This window comes from Ambystoma mexicanum, chromosome 8 (assembly GCF_040938575.1).
Source record: "Ambystoma mexicanum isolate Mex_15411 chromosome 8, UKY_AmexF1_1, whole genome shotgun sequence".
NCBI classification, from domain to species: domain Eukaryota; kingdom Metazoa; phylum Chordata; class Amphibia; order Caudata; family Ambystomatidae; genus Ambystoma; species Ambystoma mexicanum.
Genome location: NC_090929.1, coordinates 1,507,432,326 through 1,507,449,582, shown reverse-complemented (window position 1 = coordinate 1,507,449,582; position 17,257 = coordinate 1,507,432,326). Strand labels below are relative to the sequence as shown.

At 50.1% G+C, this 17,257-nt stretch overlaps 1 protein-coding gene across 3 annotated transcripts in view; it reads left to right on the top strand.

Moving 5' to 3' along the window:
* PCGF6 (polycomb group ring finger 6) overlaps positions 1-17,257 on the top strand; it is a 583,658-nt gene that overhangs the window by 550,368 nt on the left and 16,033 nt on the right. The window contains exon 10 of one of the 3 annotated variants that reach the window (XM_069611700.1): positions 10,389-12,329. The exons of the other annotated variants lie outside the window; for them this stretch is intronic. Coding sequence (XP_069467801.1) covers positions 10,389-10,445 — 57 coding nt within the window. The 3' untranslated portion in view covers positions 10,446-12,329. Of the gene's footprint in view, positions 1-10,388; positions 12,330-17,257 lie in introns of those variants that run through there. 3 annotated transcript variants of the gene reach the window in all.

The following is a 17,257-nucleotide window of genomic DNA, read 5'->3' as shown; positions in this document are numbered from 1 at the left end:
TGCCCGCTCCAGGAGGAAGTTATCCTTCTGCATCATCCTTAAATCCAGTGCAAATTAATCTACCCGGCAATGTGCCCTTGGCTCCGCCCGAACGCTTTTCTGGTGACCCAAAGAAATTTGCAGTGTTCATTAACCAGTGCCGCCTACACTTCTTATGTCGACCAGCTGCCTTCCCAACAGATCAGACCAAGGTGGCTTTCGTGCTTTCTTATCTCAGTGGCAGCGCCGCAGATTGGTCGATCCCTTTAGTCACTCAGGATGATCCGGTTCTGCATGATTTCCAGGCCTTCCAGTCCAGTATGGAGAAACTGTTCGCAAGACATGCACAAGGGCAGGCCTTGGACAATGAACTTCTTTCGTTACGACAGGGTAATCAAGACCTCTTGACTTATATAGCCTCATTCAACAGACTTATAGTGGAAACTCAATGGCCTGAGGATAAGAGAATAACGCTCTTCTACAGAGGCCTGCGTGGAGAGCTCAAGGATGTGTTAGCTCAAGTTGTGAATCCTCCACAAGAATGCTCAGACTATATTGACTTAGTTGTCCAATTGGACCACAGATTACAGAACAGGAAGGCTGATCGTTCCAAATTTGTTACCCGAATGTTTTCTAAACCACAGACCTCTACTAGGGGAGCTGACACTGTGGACCCATGCAAATAGGGGGCATGAAAGGACCTTTAACCCAAAAGGAGAGGGAAAGAAGAAGACAGCTGCAATTATGCCTCTATTGCAGAAACTCGGGGCACTTTCTTCGAGACTGTCCAGTGAAACCAGCTAAGAAGGCTGTAGGAGCCGCAGATACCTGTATCACAAATTCTGAGCAGGGAAACGACCTAGCCCGACAAGTGTAGAGGTCCTCTTGCCGACCGTTAAAATCTGTCCCGTGACCTCGCATTTCGTGGTGCCTATGGTCCTCATTGGTCCTGAACGTCCGGATCGTTTGCATGCAATTGAAGCTTACATCGACAGCGGAGCAATCGGTAATTATGTGGACCGTGAAATGGTATCAAGGATGAATCTACCTCTTGTCCCTAAGGCAGTAAAAGACGCCATTACTACAGTGGATGGCACGGAGATATCCTCCGGACCAGTAACGCACGCAACCCAAGAAGTGACGTTAGTGAGCCAAGATGGACACCGGGAGAAAATAGTGTTCGATGTGATCAAGGCTCTTCAGTTCCAGATCATTCTGGGAATCCCTTGGTTAGAGAAGCACAATCCTCAGATCGATTGGCGAGCAAAGACGGTTCAGTTTCCAGAATGTTTTACCACTTGTTATCCTCGGCTTGATGTTTCACTGGCGGCAATCTCTTCTGAGGTTCCCAAATTACCTCCCGAATACCAGGAATTCCAAGACGTCTTTCGGAAGGACCAAGCTAACACCCTGCCTCCTCATAGGTCTTATGACTGTCAAATAGATCTGATACCCGGAACAGCTCCTCCTTGCAGTAGGATTTATGCCCTCACCGAGCCAGAGAATCTTCACCTCAGACAATATCTGGACCAATACCTAGCTAACGGGTTTATCCGTCCTTCAAAATCTCCAGCTTCCTCGGCTTTGTTCTTCGTTCCGAAAAAGGAAGGAGACCTTAGGACTTGTATAGATTACCGCGCCCTGAATCAAATCACCGTTAAAAACAGATACCCGTTACTTTTGATTCCTGAACTCCTGGACCAAGTCAAAGACGCATGTATATATACAAAGTTGGATCTCAGAGGAGCCTACCATTTGGTACGAATAAAAGAGGCCGATGAATGGAAGACGGCCTTCCGCACCAAGTATGGGCTGTTTGAATATCAAGTTATGCCCTTTGGACTTTGCAACGCTCCTGCCGCCTTCCAGTATTTTATGAATGATGTCCTTAGAGAACTCATTGATGTGTGCGTTGTTGTCTACATTGATGACATCCTCGTCTATTCCCCATCTGAAGAAGAACATCGGAAACACGTTAGAGAGGTCCTTGAGAGATTACGTCAACATAACCTTTTTGCGAAGCTCGAAAAATGCGTTTTCAACGTAACTGAAGTTGAGTTCCTGGGATTCATATTGTCACCTAACGGAGTCCATATGGATTCAAAGAAAGTCGATGCAATTATCAAGTGGCCTTCCCCAACCTCTGTAAAAGGAGTTCAAAGCATGTTAGGCTTCGCTAACTTTTACCGCAGATTCATCCCTGAATTCTCTCGAATATTCCAGCCCATCACCGCTCTGTTAAAGAAAAACAAACGTTTTGAGTGGTCTACCGAGGCAGAACAAGCTTTTCAGGACTTAAAGACTAAATTCATTTCTGCACCTGTTCTAAAACATCCTCGCCCAGAACTCCCCTACATCGTAGAAACAGATGCTTCTAGTCTTGCTATGGGGGCAGTTTTATCACAAAGGGATCCGGTCACACACCAATTACATCCTGTAGCCTTTTGGTCCCGCAAATTCTCGGCTCCCGAGATCAACTATTCAATTACAGACAAGGAACTTTTAGCTATCAGATCGGCCTTTAAAGCCTGGCGGCATTATCTTTTGGGAGCCAGACACACAGTCACCGTAATGACTGATCACCGCAATTTACAGTATCTGAAGACAGCCAAAGCTCAGTCTTCCAGGCAGCTTCGCTGGGCTCTGTTTTTGGCTGAGTTTGACTTTATAATTACTTATCGACCAGGCAGCAAAAATGGAAAAGCAGATGCCCTCTCCCGGATGGGAATAGATGAACATTTGACCAATCCAGAACCAATACCCATAATCCCAGAACAAAGGATTTTGGGCTTGGTCAGCGCTCAATCCTTTGAAGACATTAAGACTACAGTCAAATCACTTTTAACTCCGGCCGACTTACAGGACTGGCAATTAAAGGGAAAAGAATTCTCAGTGGATCGAGACCTACCATATTTGCGAGGACGATTGTACTTGCCCAGTGAGAAAATACAAAAACAGGTAATCTCCTGTTATCACGATTCACTAATGGAGGGTCACCCTGGCATAACCAAAACCATGGAAAAGGTCAAAAGACATTTCTGGTGGCCATCATGGAAGAAGGATATTAGAGACTTTGTAATCTCCTGCGGTGTGTGTGCCCAGAATAAGAGTCAGAAGGAGAAACCAGCCGGTCTCTTACACCCACTGGACATCCCTCCCTGTCCATGGCATACCCTGTCCATGGATTTCATCACGGACTTACCTCCATGCTCAGGGTATAATACCATTTTAGTAGTCGTGGATCTATTCTCCAAGATGGCTCACTTCATTCCCCTGAAGGGCCTACCTTCAGCTTCAGTATTGGCCCGAGAATTCTTAGAAAACATCGTTCGGTTACACGGTTTCCCCTCGATTTTGGTCTCCGATAGGGGAAGTCAATTCATCTCCCACTTTTGGCGAAGTTGCTGTCGTTTAGCCCAAATTGATGTGAGACTTTCTACCAGTCACCATCCCCAAACTGACGGACAAACCGAGAGGACAAGTCAAACTCTAGAGCAATATCTACGTTGCATGCTCCAACAAACTGAAAACCCTTGGAAGGAGATTCTTTGGATCGCTGAATACGCCTATAACAATTCGACTCATTCTGGAACCGGGAAGACTCCCTTCTTCCTATTATACGGACACCATCCTAGAACCTCTAACCTGGATCCTCCCCAAGAATTCGAAACACCTGCTGTGGATCACTTGCACTCGGAGATCACTCGTGCGTTTAAGGAAGCCACTGCCCATCTGCAAAGAGCTAAAGCTCAATTTAAGAAAGGAGCAGATCAGCACCGTAAAGAGGCCCCTCACTACGCAGTGGGAGATCAGGTCTGGTTATCCACTAAGCACCTACCTCTAAAAGGACCCCGCACTTTCATCCCGAGATACCTTGGACCCTATCTTATCTCTGCCATAATTAATCCGGTGGCTGTTAAATTGGAATTGCCTTCGCATATGAAAATACATCCAGTATTCCATGTCTCCTTACTAAAACCAGTGCAACCAGGAACCCGATTGACCGAACTCCCGGAACCTGTTTTAGTAGATGGAGAACTTGAGTTCGAAGTAAAGAACATCCTGGACTCCAAAATCTCCAAATCTAAATTATATTACCTGGTTGATTGGAAAGGATACGGCCCCCAGGAAAGGTCTTGGGAACCCTCAGAGCATGTCCACGCACCTCGTCTGGTCAAGAAATTCCATTTGAATCACCCCGACAAGCCAAAACCCCCGGAGAAGACACGCTTGGGAGGGGCCTTGAGGGGGGGTGCTGTCATGATCACTGCTTCCAAGGAGTCAGGAACAGCCCAACGTCCTTGGAAGCAGGCCCCTAACCGTTATTTTAGGCACCAGCCGGTCCCCACTGGGACCTTTTGGACCTTGTCCTGGCGCCGGTGGCACCAGGCTCATCAAAGCCATCGGTCCCGGCACTGGAAGCGCCGGGCTCATAATATGTATGAAGATGCTTGGGTGGACTTACCTGCAGCAGACCATGCTGCTTACTTACCAGCCACATAGGAATCCTCTGTGAACAGGAACTACTTTCTTACCTGGGTGGGGCAAGCTCCACTCCCTGGATACAACACGGGAACTCTTCTGGAACTGGAACTCTTTCCTTACCTAGGCGGGGCCGTGGAGGAAGACGCCTCATCACTCCAAGGCTATTTAAACCACACCCGATTGAACAAACGTGCTTTGCGTTATTCTGCATCTGCAGCAGAACGCTCACCGAGTCTGTTCCAGCCTTTCTTCCTTCTGATCCTGAACCTGCAAGAACAATACTTACCACTCCTGTATCCAGTATTCAGCAGCACCTGCAAAGACAAGAAACAACAGGTTAGCACGGCAACCTTTACACGCAGCGCTTTCCTCACCTGATCTATCGGCAGCGAACATTTCTTCACGCTGCACCTCCGCCTGTGAAGACAAAAGCATTGTTATTACTTACCGGCACTCCGCGAATTCCGGATTTCTTCAACGCTGCAACCCAGCATCTGAAAGACAAACGAAGAGACATTAGACAGGTATTTACTCACGTCCATCGCGCTCGCCACAATAGAACGCCTGCAAATACTCCGGCGTTTTCCAGCATCTCTTCAGCACGAACTCACAGCTGCAAGGGAAAAGAGACAGTTAGAGCGCTTGCATTTACTTACGCATTTCCAAGCGCTTCATTCCAAGGCTCTGGCTCCAACTTTGGCTCTATTCACACCATCTCCTATCTCAAGAGCCCTGCAAGACAAATAGGAAAAAGCATTATACAGAGTCCTGTTCTATATTAACGTGCCCACGCACCTAAAGACTATAAGGACTAAAAAGGTGTCCGGAAACTCACTACTCGTGCAGTTAACGACGGTAGCGATCCTCTGATGTCAAGAGGCCTATGTTTCACCAGTGAAGGAACTGGCAACGGCACCCTGCACCAGACGCAGATGGAGAGTCCAGCATTCACCTATCTAAGGTGAGCACGTTGACCTGGGGGCTCTACGGAGAAGCTAGGAAGAGAGAGAGAGAGGGACATTCAACAACCCAGATCATTAACCCCCATATTCTTTCACCTGCAGAAATCTCACTCTTCGAGTTCGACACAGAGTGCGAAGAGGTTCGGCCCCAGAAGCAAATCAAGTCCTGCACATCACTTTTCGGGTCACAGACACCTTCCTGCCAAGACCAGCGCCTCCGTGGGAATCAGGTGAGCGTTACAGTGCAACATCAATGGTGTCTGTGTTCAAATGCGTGATGCGCGCCAGCATGTAACAATGTGCACGTTTGCATCCCCGAGTGGACTGTGGCATGCCAGAGGTGTGACACATGGGTGCTTTGGCCGACATCATGGACATGCATGGTGTACATGTGCATGTGTCTGAGTAGTGAGTGTGTGACTGGACAACACTCTGTGATGTATGTTACTTGAGCTTTTGATTGTGTGATTGCCTCATGTTGCCAATTTGACCTCAAGTGCACTCTGACGTGATAGCTCCATGGCCTGCCTCATTACTGTCAGGTGATGTGTGTGAATGAGATGTGCATTTCCCATGGTGCGTGTGAGCTAAATGCACAATTCTGATTAGCTGGCACTGCCTTATCCAAGGATGTGTATGTCTGTTGTGAATGACAGACATGATTGTGCATGTGTATGAATGGCACTTCCCTGTGTGTAGTGGACGGTGAGGATGGTTGTGACCTTTGACAGTGCCACTGATGTACATTTGCATTGTGACAAACACACATATGAGTGGTACCCTGATGTATGTGTTCTAGGTTTCCCTATCCACAGCGACGATGGGAGAAGATGGCGGAGAAGGCGCTGTGGAGCACGGCAGCACCGATGCCTCCAACAGGCGTAGACGCAAGGCCCAGTCTGCCTCCCAGGTACTGCCCTCGTCTGGGAACGAGGAGACTGGTGCCGCGTCCAAGTCAACAGCCGCAGCTGCTGAGGGTACGTCCAAGAGGGTGAAGGTGGTGGAGGACTCCTCAGCAGTGGGATGGACAAGTGAGCCCACACAGGGGCAAGACCCTGCAGAAGAAAGTGGGGAGTCATCCAGGTTGGCGAGGAAGGGAGAGGAGGAGGAGGCCACATCAGCCCAGCCCATGCGGCCCAACAGGGGTGATGACGTAGGTGTGACTGGTGCAGTCCAGGGTCAGGGGCCGGAGGCAGCGCAGGTCACTGTGGAGGGGCCTGTGCCTAATCCTGTCCCTGGTACTGCGACTGCACCAGTATGCACCTGCTGGCATGCCCCAGGCCGGACCCCTCCGCAGGTGGCGGATGTTTCCACCCAGACGTAAACACTAATGCCTGCAAATGTCGCCATTTGGTACAGGGTGGAACCTGTGCTAGCTGGTATCACGAGGCGGGCAGACTCCATCCGTGATGATCTGCAGGTTTCCAATCGGGGGCTTGCACGTCATCACAAGGAGATCTGCCGTCTCATGAACTGGCTAGCACATTTCCTGGTATCGCAATGGATGCATGGGCTGGCCACTTACGTGACCCCCTCCTCGTCTGCCACTGTGCGCCAGTCGTCCTCCCTGCCCTCTTCCGGGCCACATACCACCAGGGCTCCCTGTGTACCTCTCACAACCCAGCGGCCAGTCTGGTGGAGACCACATCCCTGCCAAGATCGGGAGTCGCAGGATCAGCAGAGGTGGTCACCACAGAGATCCATCATGCAACAGGACATGTGGCAATGGTGGAAGAGCAGGCAGCAAGCAGCAGGGCACATGCATGGCAACCCAGGGGGTTGTCATCCCGGAAGCTGTCTCGGAGGCGCAGGCACCAGGCTATTCGGCGGCAGCAGGCTCGGCGTAGGAGGTGACAGGACTCAGGGCTTCCAATGGAGGGGAGGCATGTATCGGCCAGCGGGCAGGAGGCACACGTGGACCTTTCAACAAGGAGGTCTTCTGTGTTGGAGCGATTTGGCCAGCAGAGCGGCAGCGGGCACAGAGGGCACGACTCGCCAGGGCGGAGAATACCCTGCGTCGGGCGTAGATGCGGGCCGAGTTACTCGAGGAGTCTTGCAGGGAGTTTAAGAGGAGGTCATTGGAGTGCCTGCAAGCCCTTTAGGGGAGAGCACAGGACCGCCTATTGGAAATCGACACAGAGTTCGATGATGCCCTGGCTGAGACCTTGGGGAGGTGGGGAGGGTGGTGAGTCAAAGGACTAGCCCGCGGCCATTGTACATAGTTCTTTAGGAGTAGGTTTCATTTGTTTTTTCCCTTTTTTTGGGGGCGTTCCTGGACTCTGCTCCACATCTTGTATATAGGTCTTTTTTTGATGGTTTTGTTTGACAGTTCATACATGTTTTGGGACCATGTCCCCTGGATGTTTGTATATAGTTGACTTTTACTTGGCAAAATGTATTTTGCACCATGGAGGAATGGTTTTGTTCTAATTTGTGTTTTTATTTGGACATACATTAATGGACATGGACCACTTTTTGGAGTTTTTCATTTTTTCCATCCCGCTTAGTTCTGTTTTCACTTTCTTTTGTTTTTTTATTTGATTCATGAAGGTTTTATTGCTTTATTTCAAAGAGTGTGACTTTCATTGCATGTTTTTTAATACATTTTTATCCGTTTAAATCGAAGTGGTGTCTGGTCTCAATGGTTTAGTGCATGTTTCACTCTTCCTTGAGTCTCTTGCGTGTCCCTGCTGTTGACCAATGTTGTTAATGTGTGTGCACACATGCATGCATGTGTGATTTTAGGATTCTCATGCCATGGGGCATGTACTGGGGAGCATGACCAATGCATGGGTGTTGAGGTGCACCGGGGGGCTGCAGCGTTTGGTGGCATTTTGGTTGGCATCTGCTGCATGATTGTATGTTGGCCCAATGTGTTTTGGGGTGGGGTGTCCCTTGAGGCGGGGCCTGCCTGCAGGTTGCCGTCACTTGTGGGGTGGGGAGGGGGAAATGAGGCGGACCTGCCTACAGGTTGCCGTCGCTGGTGGTGGTGGGGGGACATGAGGTGGGGCCTGTCTGCAGGTTGCCGTCGCTGGTGGTGGTGGGGGGACATGAGGCGGGCCTGCCTACAGGTTGCCGTCGCTGGTGGTGGGACATGAGGCAGGGCCTGCCTGCAGGTTGCCGTCACTGGTGGGTTGGGGGGCCATGAGGCGTGGCCTGCCTGTAGGTTGTCGTCTCTCGTGGGATCGGGGAGATGAGGCGGGGCCTGCCGGCAAGTTGCCGTTGCTAGTGGGGTGGGGGGGACATGAGGCTGGGCCTGCCTGCAGGTTGCAGTCGCTGGTGGTGGTGGGGGAACATGAGGCGGGGCCTGCCTGTAGGTTGCCGTCACTGGTGGGGTGGGGGACATGAGGCGGGGCCTGCCTGCAGGTTGCCGTCACTGGTGGGGTGGGGGGGGGCATGAGGCGGGGCCTACCTGCGGGCTATGGTCACGGGTGCTGGGATGGCCCATGTGGTGTGGGCTGCCTGTGAGGTATGGTCACGGGTGCTGGGGGGCCCCATGTGGTGTGGGCTGCCTGCAGGGTATGGTCACGGTGAAGGGGGGGTCCCATGTAGTGTGGGTGGCCTGCGGGGTGTGGTCACGGGTGCTGGGGGGCCCGTATGGTGTGGGCTGCCTGCAGCGTATGGTCACGGGTGATTGGGGGGGTCCCATGTGTTGTGAGCTGCCTGCGGGGTATTGTCATGGGTGTTGGGGGCGCCCATGTGGTGTGGGCTGCCTGCGGGGTATGGTCATGGGTGATGGGGGTGGGGGCCATGTGGTGTGGGCTGCCTGCGGGATATGGTCATGGGTGTGGGGGAGCCCATGTGGTAGGGATGCCTGCATGGTGTGTGTTTGCGGCCGATGGCTGCACGCGCAGGCCTTTCCATGCGATGGTGGAAGAGCAGGCAGCAAGCAGCAGGGCACATGCATGACAGCCCAGGGGGTTGTCATCCCGGAAGCTGTCCTGGAGGCGCAGGCACCAGGCTATTCGGCGGCAGCAGGCTTGGCGTAGGAGGTGACAGGACTCAGGGCTTCCAATGGAGGGGAGGCATGTATCGGCCAGCGGGCAGGAGGCACACGTGGACCTTTCAACAAGGATGTCTTCTGTGTTGGAGCGATTTGGCCAGCAGAGCGGCAGCGGGCACAGGGGGCAGAACAAAGCCCATACCTTAACACAGAAGCGTGGTGTAACGTGCCGCAGTAGGCACACATGAGGCCTCATTATGAGTATGGAGGTAGCCATGCCCTTAATAAGGGCATGGCTGTCGCCTCCATACTGGGTTCCAGCTCCGGGTTCTGTGAATGAGGAATTACCGGGTCATTCCAACCTTGGAGGACCCGTTAATTCCTCATTCACAAAACCAATCTCCATTCCCATTTGAGCCCCCATAGGGCTCAATGGGAATGGAGCTAATAACGGGCCCGTTAATAACGGGCCCATTATTAGCTCCTTGGTCCCATTGCGTGACCCGCTAAGGATGTCTGGTCTGACCAAACGTTCTGTGCGGGCGCAAGGGAACCTCGTAATAGGGCAGAATGGGTTTACCGGCACCATTACCGGTAAACCCATTCCGCCAACCTCGTAATGAGGCCCATGAGGACCTTGCTGCAGACTCCCCCTCTCCTGGTTGCAGTTGTGCTGGGATAGGGAGAATTGTTGTGTATGTGATGAATTTGGATCTATATGTTATCTGTATGTTCTCCTTCTCTAGCTTTGTAATGAAGGGTCGCAAGGTCCTCACACAGGGAAGTCTAGTGTGAAAGGTAAGCCGTCTTGTCAAAATGTGGAGAACAATGCTCTTGCGTACTATCTTGCTCTTACTCAATAGTGTTTGAAACAGTGTCAGGACTGGAACCTTTGGTGTTGAAGCCGTTTCATTAACCAATTCATCAAAGTTGGATTTTGTGTTGTAATGAAAACCTACTACATTTGGTAAATTAACTGCTGCCACATAGACAAAAACTTGTTTTTATTATCTTTTCAGGATGGCTTGCTTGTTCTGCACTACGGTCTTGTGTTATCGCCGTTATCGTTGACTTGAAGTGAAATACAGTGTCCTAAAGTGAAATGAGGCAGTGCTGTCTGTCATGCCTTGCCAAAGAAGACTACAGAATATTTACTTCTCTTCCCAGAGTGCAAATGTTCCACTTAACTGATGCTGGAGAGCGGCTTCTAGTCTGGTAGCAAGTGCTGCATTGTCTTTGTATAGTACCAGGATCTGGGACGGATTCGTGAAAAGTGACATTTTAATTGTGACTGACTCAGGGAAAGCAAAGGGTACAAAAGGGCCTCTTGGTTCGTAACATCAAAAATTGGTGACTGCATTAATGACTATTAACAACCATCTTAAAACTCTGGTTATCAGTGAAGTATGTTTCTCAACAGACATAAGCTATATTTTTTCCAAACCTGTTTCATTCATGAATATGAAAATATACATTTGGCAGTGGAGCCTCTGTTTGAAAAGTTGATATAACAATGTTTTAAATGCTTCTAAAAACCTAAGGACCTAATCGTTGTGCATTACTTTTGCGTCATCTCTCTATCACAGTAGTCAGTACCATGTGGGGTAACTCCGAGCCTTTGAGGAAAGCTGTCTGCATGCAGTACACATTTATAAAATGATGTTTAACCCTTCCCATCCTCTTTGGTTTGTAAGTATGAAGCCTCTAGACGGAGACACATTGGCTCACTGAATGGGATTTGACCATCTGGTTTGAAAATGGATCTGTAATGTGAAGTCACATGTGGCCACTCTAAATGATCTTTTCTGATTCTTACTCATACCTAGAGGCAGTGTGAGGCCCTAAATATTTATTCTACCATCATATTTTAACCTCCCTGATCTGTTAGGCTTCATTCCAGAGGCAAGACTGACCGGTCTCAACCTAGATCTGTGTGGTCTCATTTATTTCCTTTTCATATGTTAATTTCTTTCCTTGAATGAATCCAAAATCATGGCTTGTGTCCATCTTTCCTGCTAAGGCAATATGTCACATCATAAGGTTCCTTGCTTTCATATCCCTTGCCTCAAATGAAAGACCAATTTGCTTGTAGTGTTGCTTTGGGTCAGGGGCAAATTGTGCCCCACACCTCAGATTATTCTACCAAAACATTTCTCATTTTGTAGGTTTCGGCCTTCTTCGCCTTACTTCTTCAGCGCCCCTATTGAAGGAACTTGAGGCCTTCAGAAGAGAACATGTAGCCCACGTGTTTGTGAAGTTTTGATCTAAATCTTTGCTGGCAGCTTGTGAATTATGCAGCCCAATGCCTCTTATCTGATTGGCGTATTCGATAGCAGCTTCCCTGCTATAGAATACATCAAACAGGAGTGGGCTGGCCACGATTGGTGCTAAAAGGTGAGGAAGAGTTCCAATATGGGGATATCATTGTATTTCAGTCTCTGAGATAGGTAAGCCCTCAAGCCTAATGATCCTCGTACTTAAGAGCTTTGCGTTTTGACGTTTAACTTTGTGTTAACTTGTATATTTGTACATATTCAAAGTTTCTTTTGTGTTTTTTTAAATATTATGCCCATACAGTCGCAAGATATTTTTATTGTTTAAAGTAGATCATTACAAAAGTAGATTAACTATTCTGTATAAAATGCATTAATCCCTGGGTCATTTCGTAAACATTTTTATTGGTTGAAAATTAAATGTGATGAATTTGTTAGACCTGTTGCTAAAATTCATATGTTGCTGTGTATTTGCATGTATGTATGTTAGGTTAATTTTATGTTTTGGTTGATTAACTAGAAATACAATGTTTACACATGAAATAGAAAATGTTTACCAAAATAACACCTCATTGATGCAACTTAAATATAGAACGTATTTTCTGATTTATATTGATATGTTTATTACAGCGGTCACCTTGAAGTTAAATTGGATACTTCTTGGTTGCAATAAACTATTTTGATCTATTTCAGTTTTCAGATTGGAAATTATTTGTCTTCTTCCTATCACTACTCGGCTGTTCTTTTTTATGCATAATTGGGAGCTATGAGTTTGCAGGCATCACTGACTGGCTTAGTAGGAAAACTGACCTCTGCTTCTTGGTATCCTTGCTATGTTGGATCTTCGGTCCCAGCTGATGACCGTTGTGTGCATGTGTTTTGTCAGTTGCAGCTATGATTGCCTTCATGGATTCCACAGTAACACTGGATTGTGGATGTTGTGCTGGCTGTATGTGTGTGTTTCGTGGGGTAGGAGAGGTTGGTCACCATTTATACACAGAGTTATTTAAATGTTATCTAGCCATTCACGCCTGCACGTCTGGTATGTTTATGCATGCTGTGCATGCAAAGACTAGAATGAACCCAATTCTTGATTCCTGGCATGCTATGCTACTAGTATGTGTTGCCCAAAAGGAAGCAGTTTGTAGCTGTATTGTTTCTTTATGGTAATATCAGATCTATCAAGGTTTACCTTCTTTAAGATTTTACAAATGTTTTTGGCAGCTGTGGCACAGAACCTGGTAGGAAGGAGATTGTCTGACTGTTTCGAGGCGATTGGGTCCTCCGACGTATTCCATATCTATGACATGTAATCACCACAGCTGTGCTGCTTCGGAAACTTTTTTCGGCGTCTGCGTCCTGCGTCGATGACGTCGATGCACCGTCGTCGAGGATCTCCTCCAACGTCATCCGATGTGATAAGTAGGATGCACGACGCCCGTAGCCTCAGTTCCGTTTTTTCCGCGAACGTTTTGCTTCGTGATTCTCGGTTCACGCCTCGACTCTTTGGAGTTCTGTTCTTCTCGGTTCTTCGAACCTGTTCGTTTTGTGAAAATCCTTCGTGTGAAGATGTCTTCTACTTCGTCATCGACCCCGCGTCCGGGTTTCAAGAAGTGCGGGGAGTGTGGGTCCAAGATGTCGGTGACGGACTCGCACGACGCCTGCCTCTGGTGCCTCGGGGAGGCTCACGACACGGATGACTGTATCGACTGCCAGTCGCTCACGTCCAAAGCCTTACGCAAACGTAAGAAGAAGTTGTCGGTAGGTCGGGTGTCCAAGCCCAGGAAGTCGAAGTCTGCGGAGCTTTCGACGGATGATTCGAGGGGTGACTCTCCGCGTCATCGTCGGAAGTCTTGTGGGTCTCCTTCTAGGAGTCGGTCTCGCCACTCCTCAGCCTCTTCGAGGCATTCTCGGAAGCGCCGACACCGGTCGTCTTCCAGGTCCTCTTCAGAGGACTCTGCCCGGCACGTCGCTTACCCCACCAGCCGTGCGACGCCGGAGGAATGGCCTTCCTTCGGGAAGAAAATGCTGGCGATTCTTGAGTCGCAGGGTACTATGCCGTCCGCGCCCCCGAGTGGGGTCGGTCGTGAGAGGTCGAGAGACACCGCTCGCAAGAGTGGTCGGCACGGGTCACGGGAGAGGTCCCGTTCGGACAAGGAGACTCGTTCTCGACGTACCCGTTCCAGGTCCCGGTCCTCGACGCGTTCGAGACCGCGTGCACCTGTGAGGTCTTCGAGGAAGACATCGACGTCTGAGGCGTCGAGGGCGTTGACAGGCTTTCTCGAGGCTCCGGCTCCGAGGACGTCCTCGAAGCCGTCAACGCTCAGGTCGTCGAGGGACACGCTCGAGGCTCCGGCTTCGAGGGCTGTGTCGACGCCGCTGTGCTGGAGGCGCTGCATCTGACGTCGACGCCGATTTCCTCGACGCCGATCCTCTCGGCACCGATGCCGGTTCTCTCGACGCCAGCGCCAATTCGCTCGACGCCATCGACGCCTTTCGTGTCGGAGGTATCCCGTGGCACGGGAGAACCCCCTAGGAAGGCTCTGGTTAAGAGCAAGCACACTCGGGTGCCTTCTTTTCGCCACCTGGACTATATTTCAGAGGCGGATGAGGATTCTGATGGCCTGGTTCCTAGTCAGGTTCCAGATGAAATTGTCTCGGGCCATAGTCAATTTGACGATTTGAGACAGTCACTGCATGATGCCAGTGGACTGGACACCTCTCCGGAGTGTGATGCTGGAAATGCATCAGAGGGACAGGGCCTCTGAATCCTTGTCCTTTACTGCTTTTTATCGTGTGTTCTGTCATGTTTTCTGCCCAGGAGTCCATGTGGGACTCCTGGCAGTGCAGCTCTCTCTTTTGGTTTGGTGAACAGACCCATGGGATACCCTTATGGCACCCATGGGTAGGGGTACAACCCTGTGCCCCTAGTGTATGTTTTTGGGCACCTGTGGGTGGCCCCAGGGCAGGGTATGGGCTGGTGGCAGCTCCATGCTGAATTTGACAGGTGCTCTGGCTGTCCTCCATTTTGGGATACCCAGGCCCTGCCATTGGGATCAGTTGATTCCTGATAGAAAACAAGATGGCCCCTGTGGCCTCTTGCTTTCTATTGCCTGGTATCTTGTTTTCCCAAAGTCCTGGGAAGCCCTGACTCTGTCCCTTCCCCCTGGCTGGCTGTTGGGTGGAAGTTCCATATATGGTGTTGTTGTGAAGGCCCAGCTAGACTGACTGGAGCCTTCCCAGTGACTGTATGTTGTGGGTACCTCCTGTGGGTGGGACCTGGGTGAATGGAGTGTGTGACCAATATACACTCCTTGTTGTGGTTGTCTGGTTTCTGGCATGAGAAACAAAGACTGAGACAGCCCTGCCCGAAACTGACCTGAATGCAGTGTGTAGTGTTGAATGGCTGGGTACTTGTCCCAATCCACATTCCTTGTTGTGAGTGTCTGAAAGGGAGGAGTGTGGCCTGAATGCACTGTGTGCCTGATTGGCTGACTGACTGCATGAATGCCCTTCTGTATGATTGGCTGCTGAGTGTGTGCCAGCAGTGTGGATGAGAGGTAGAATAGTATATCTGGGGACCTCTCACCACTGGTAATGGTTCAGGAACGTTCAGAAGCATCCGGGAGCTGAGTCTCCACTCTAAGAGTAACTGGAACTGCTGATCCTCGACGACCAGCTGGAAGAAGAAGACTTGCTGTGGCATTTGCTTCGAACGATCCGAAGGCTGCCGAAATCGTCGAAGGCTGACCCGAGAGAGGACCTGGTAAGGCGCCCTCTTCCCGTGCTCCGAGGGACCATCGAGCACCGCTCCATCTTCGCCGAAGCGCCCTGGAAGACAGACCCTCGAAAGGCTGCCGACCCGAGACGGGACCGCCGAGGAGATCGAAGTGAAGCACCCGGACATCGCCGCCGTCGAAGTCCATTGCCGTCGACCAGGGTTCGCAGGTTTGTGTAACCACTGGAGGCCCGTCGAAGTTGTGTTGCCCAGCCGTGGGAACCACTTGACGCCGTGCCGCCGACGACCGGAGCCGTCCGCTCCTTTGCCTAAGAACATTCGAATCGAAGGACTCCCTCGTCCGCACCGTCGACCGCTTTATCCGGCCAGAGAAAGTAGAGGACGACCAACGCGCCGAGGAGAAACCTGCCGGTGGGTTTCCCGCTACCCGAAGATAACAAAGACTCGAACGACTCGATGCCCTTGCTGGGCCTTCGTCTCCACAATCTTTGCGGTCCAGAACTATTGTCACCGAGGTGCCCCGAACCCCTCTGCCTTGCAGGACGCCGACGCGCCGACGAGCACTGCTCGGACGAAGTTGCCGCCTCATCGACGCCGTTCTACCCTGTTTGTCGACGGACGTTCGACGCCCCGTGCCTCCCGCTTGAAAGGGAAGGCATTCAAGAAGGGCCGTCAATTCCCCGTCGCCGAACGCCGAGTTTCTCGACGATCCGTGACTCCCGCTTGAAAGGGGGTCGCTCAAGAAGGATCTGTCGACGCCTCTTCGAAGAACTCGACTCCACCAGGTACATTGGGGGGGGTAAAAACATTATAGGAGGGAATAAGACTTGCAGAACAATATATGGACTGGGCTTGTGCTATATCTTTATTTTACAGGTTGCCCAGGTGGGGGGGATCTCCACACAGAACTGTGTCTAGTGTTAGGGGCCAGTATTCTGCCTATTGCTCAACCATCTTATTTTCTCTCCTCTCTCTATTGCTGGTTTCACTCTATTGATCTGTGTGACATTGTTACAGTATTGTTCATGCACTTTAATGAGATCTAATACAAAGGGTGGTACCACTTTAGAATTGTATATATTTGCCATTGTTGATCTTCCTGAGTACAAAGTGAGTTATCATGATAAGTGTACATAACCTTGAATATTGATTATATAAAGACTGTGTTCTAACCAATACAGTGTGTGGACATTCCTTTGTGGGGGCTTGGGGACTACACTGTACTTAAGAACCAGCCTGCATCACCTCCTGAGAAGCTAGGCCTTGATTGCTCGACCATTGCTACCGTAATAGAGAATCTTGGCTGGGGTCTTCTGTGCCTCTCTTCTACCATATAGAGAGCAGAAGTACAGACACCCCCCACCGGTTTTCTTCACACTGGTGGCAGCGGCGGGATGCTTATGGTTTTAAGAATCAGTGTATAACCGTGCCACTTACAAAGGATATCTGCCCTTTATTAAATTAAGGTTTAGTTGTGTACAAGATAACTGCATTACAAACAATGGAGTCTATTGCAAATGGCAAATTGACTCGGATGAGCTTGGAGGCTCTCCAGAGTGCTTGTGAAGCCAGGGAGTTAGACTTTGTGGATAAGTCTAGGGCTGAGCTGATAGCTGCGCTGGTGGACTACCAGACTGATAGTGAAACTCTTGATGAGGGGGGAATGCAACCAATGAGGACTCTGCCCCTGGGATTTCTGCTGAATCTGTTTCTGGGAATGCCGCCATTCCTGCTGCCTCTGTTCCAAACCCCAGCAATTCCTTGGAGCTTGAGTTATTAAGGATGAAATTGGCCTTTGAATACCGCAAGTTGGAAATAGATGCTGAACTTAAGAGGAGTTGGCTCAACAAGTGGAGCTCAAGAATAGGGATCTTGA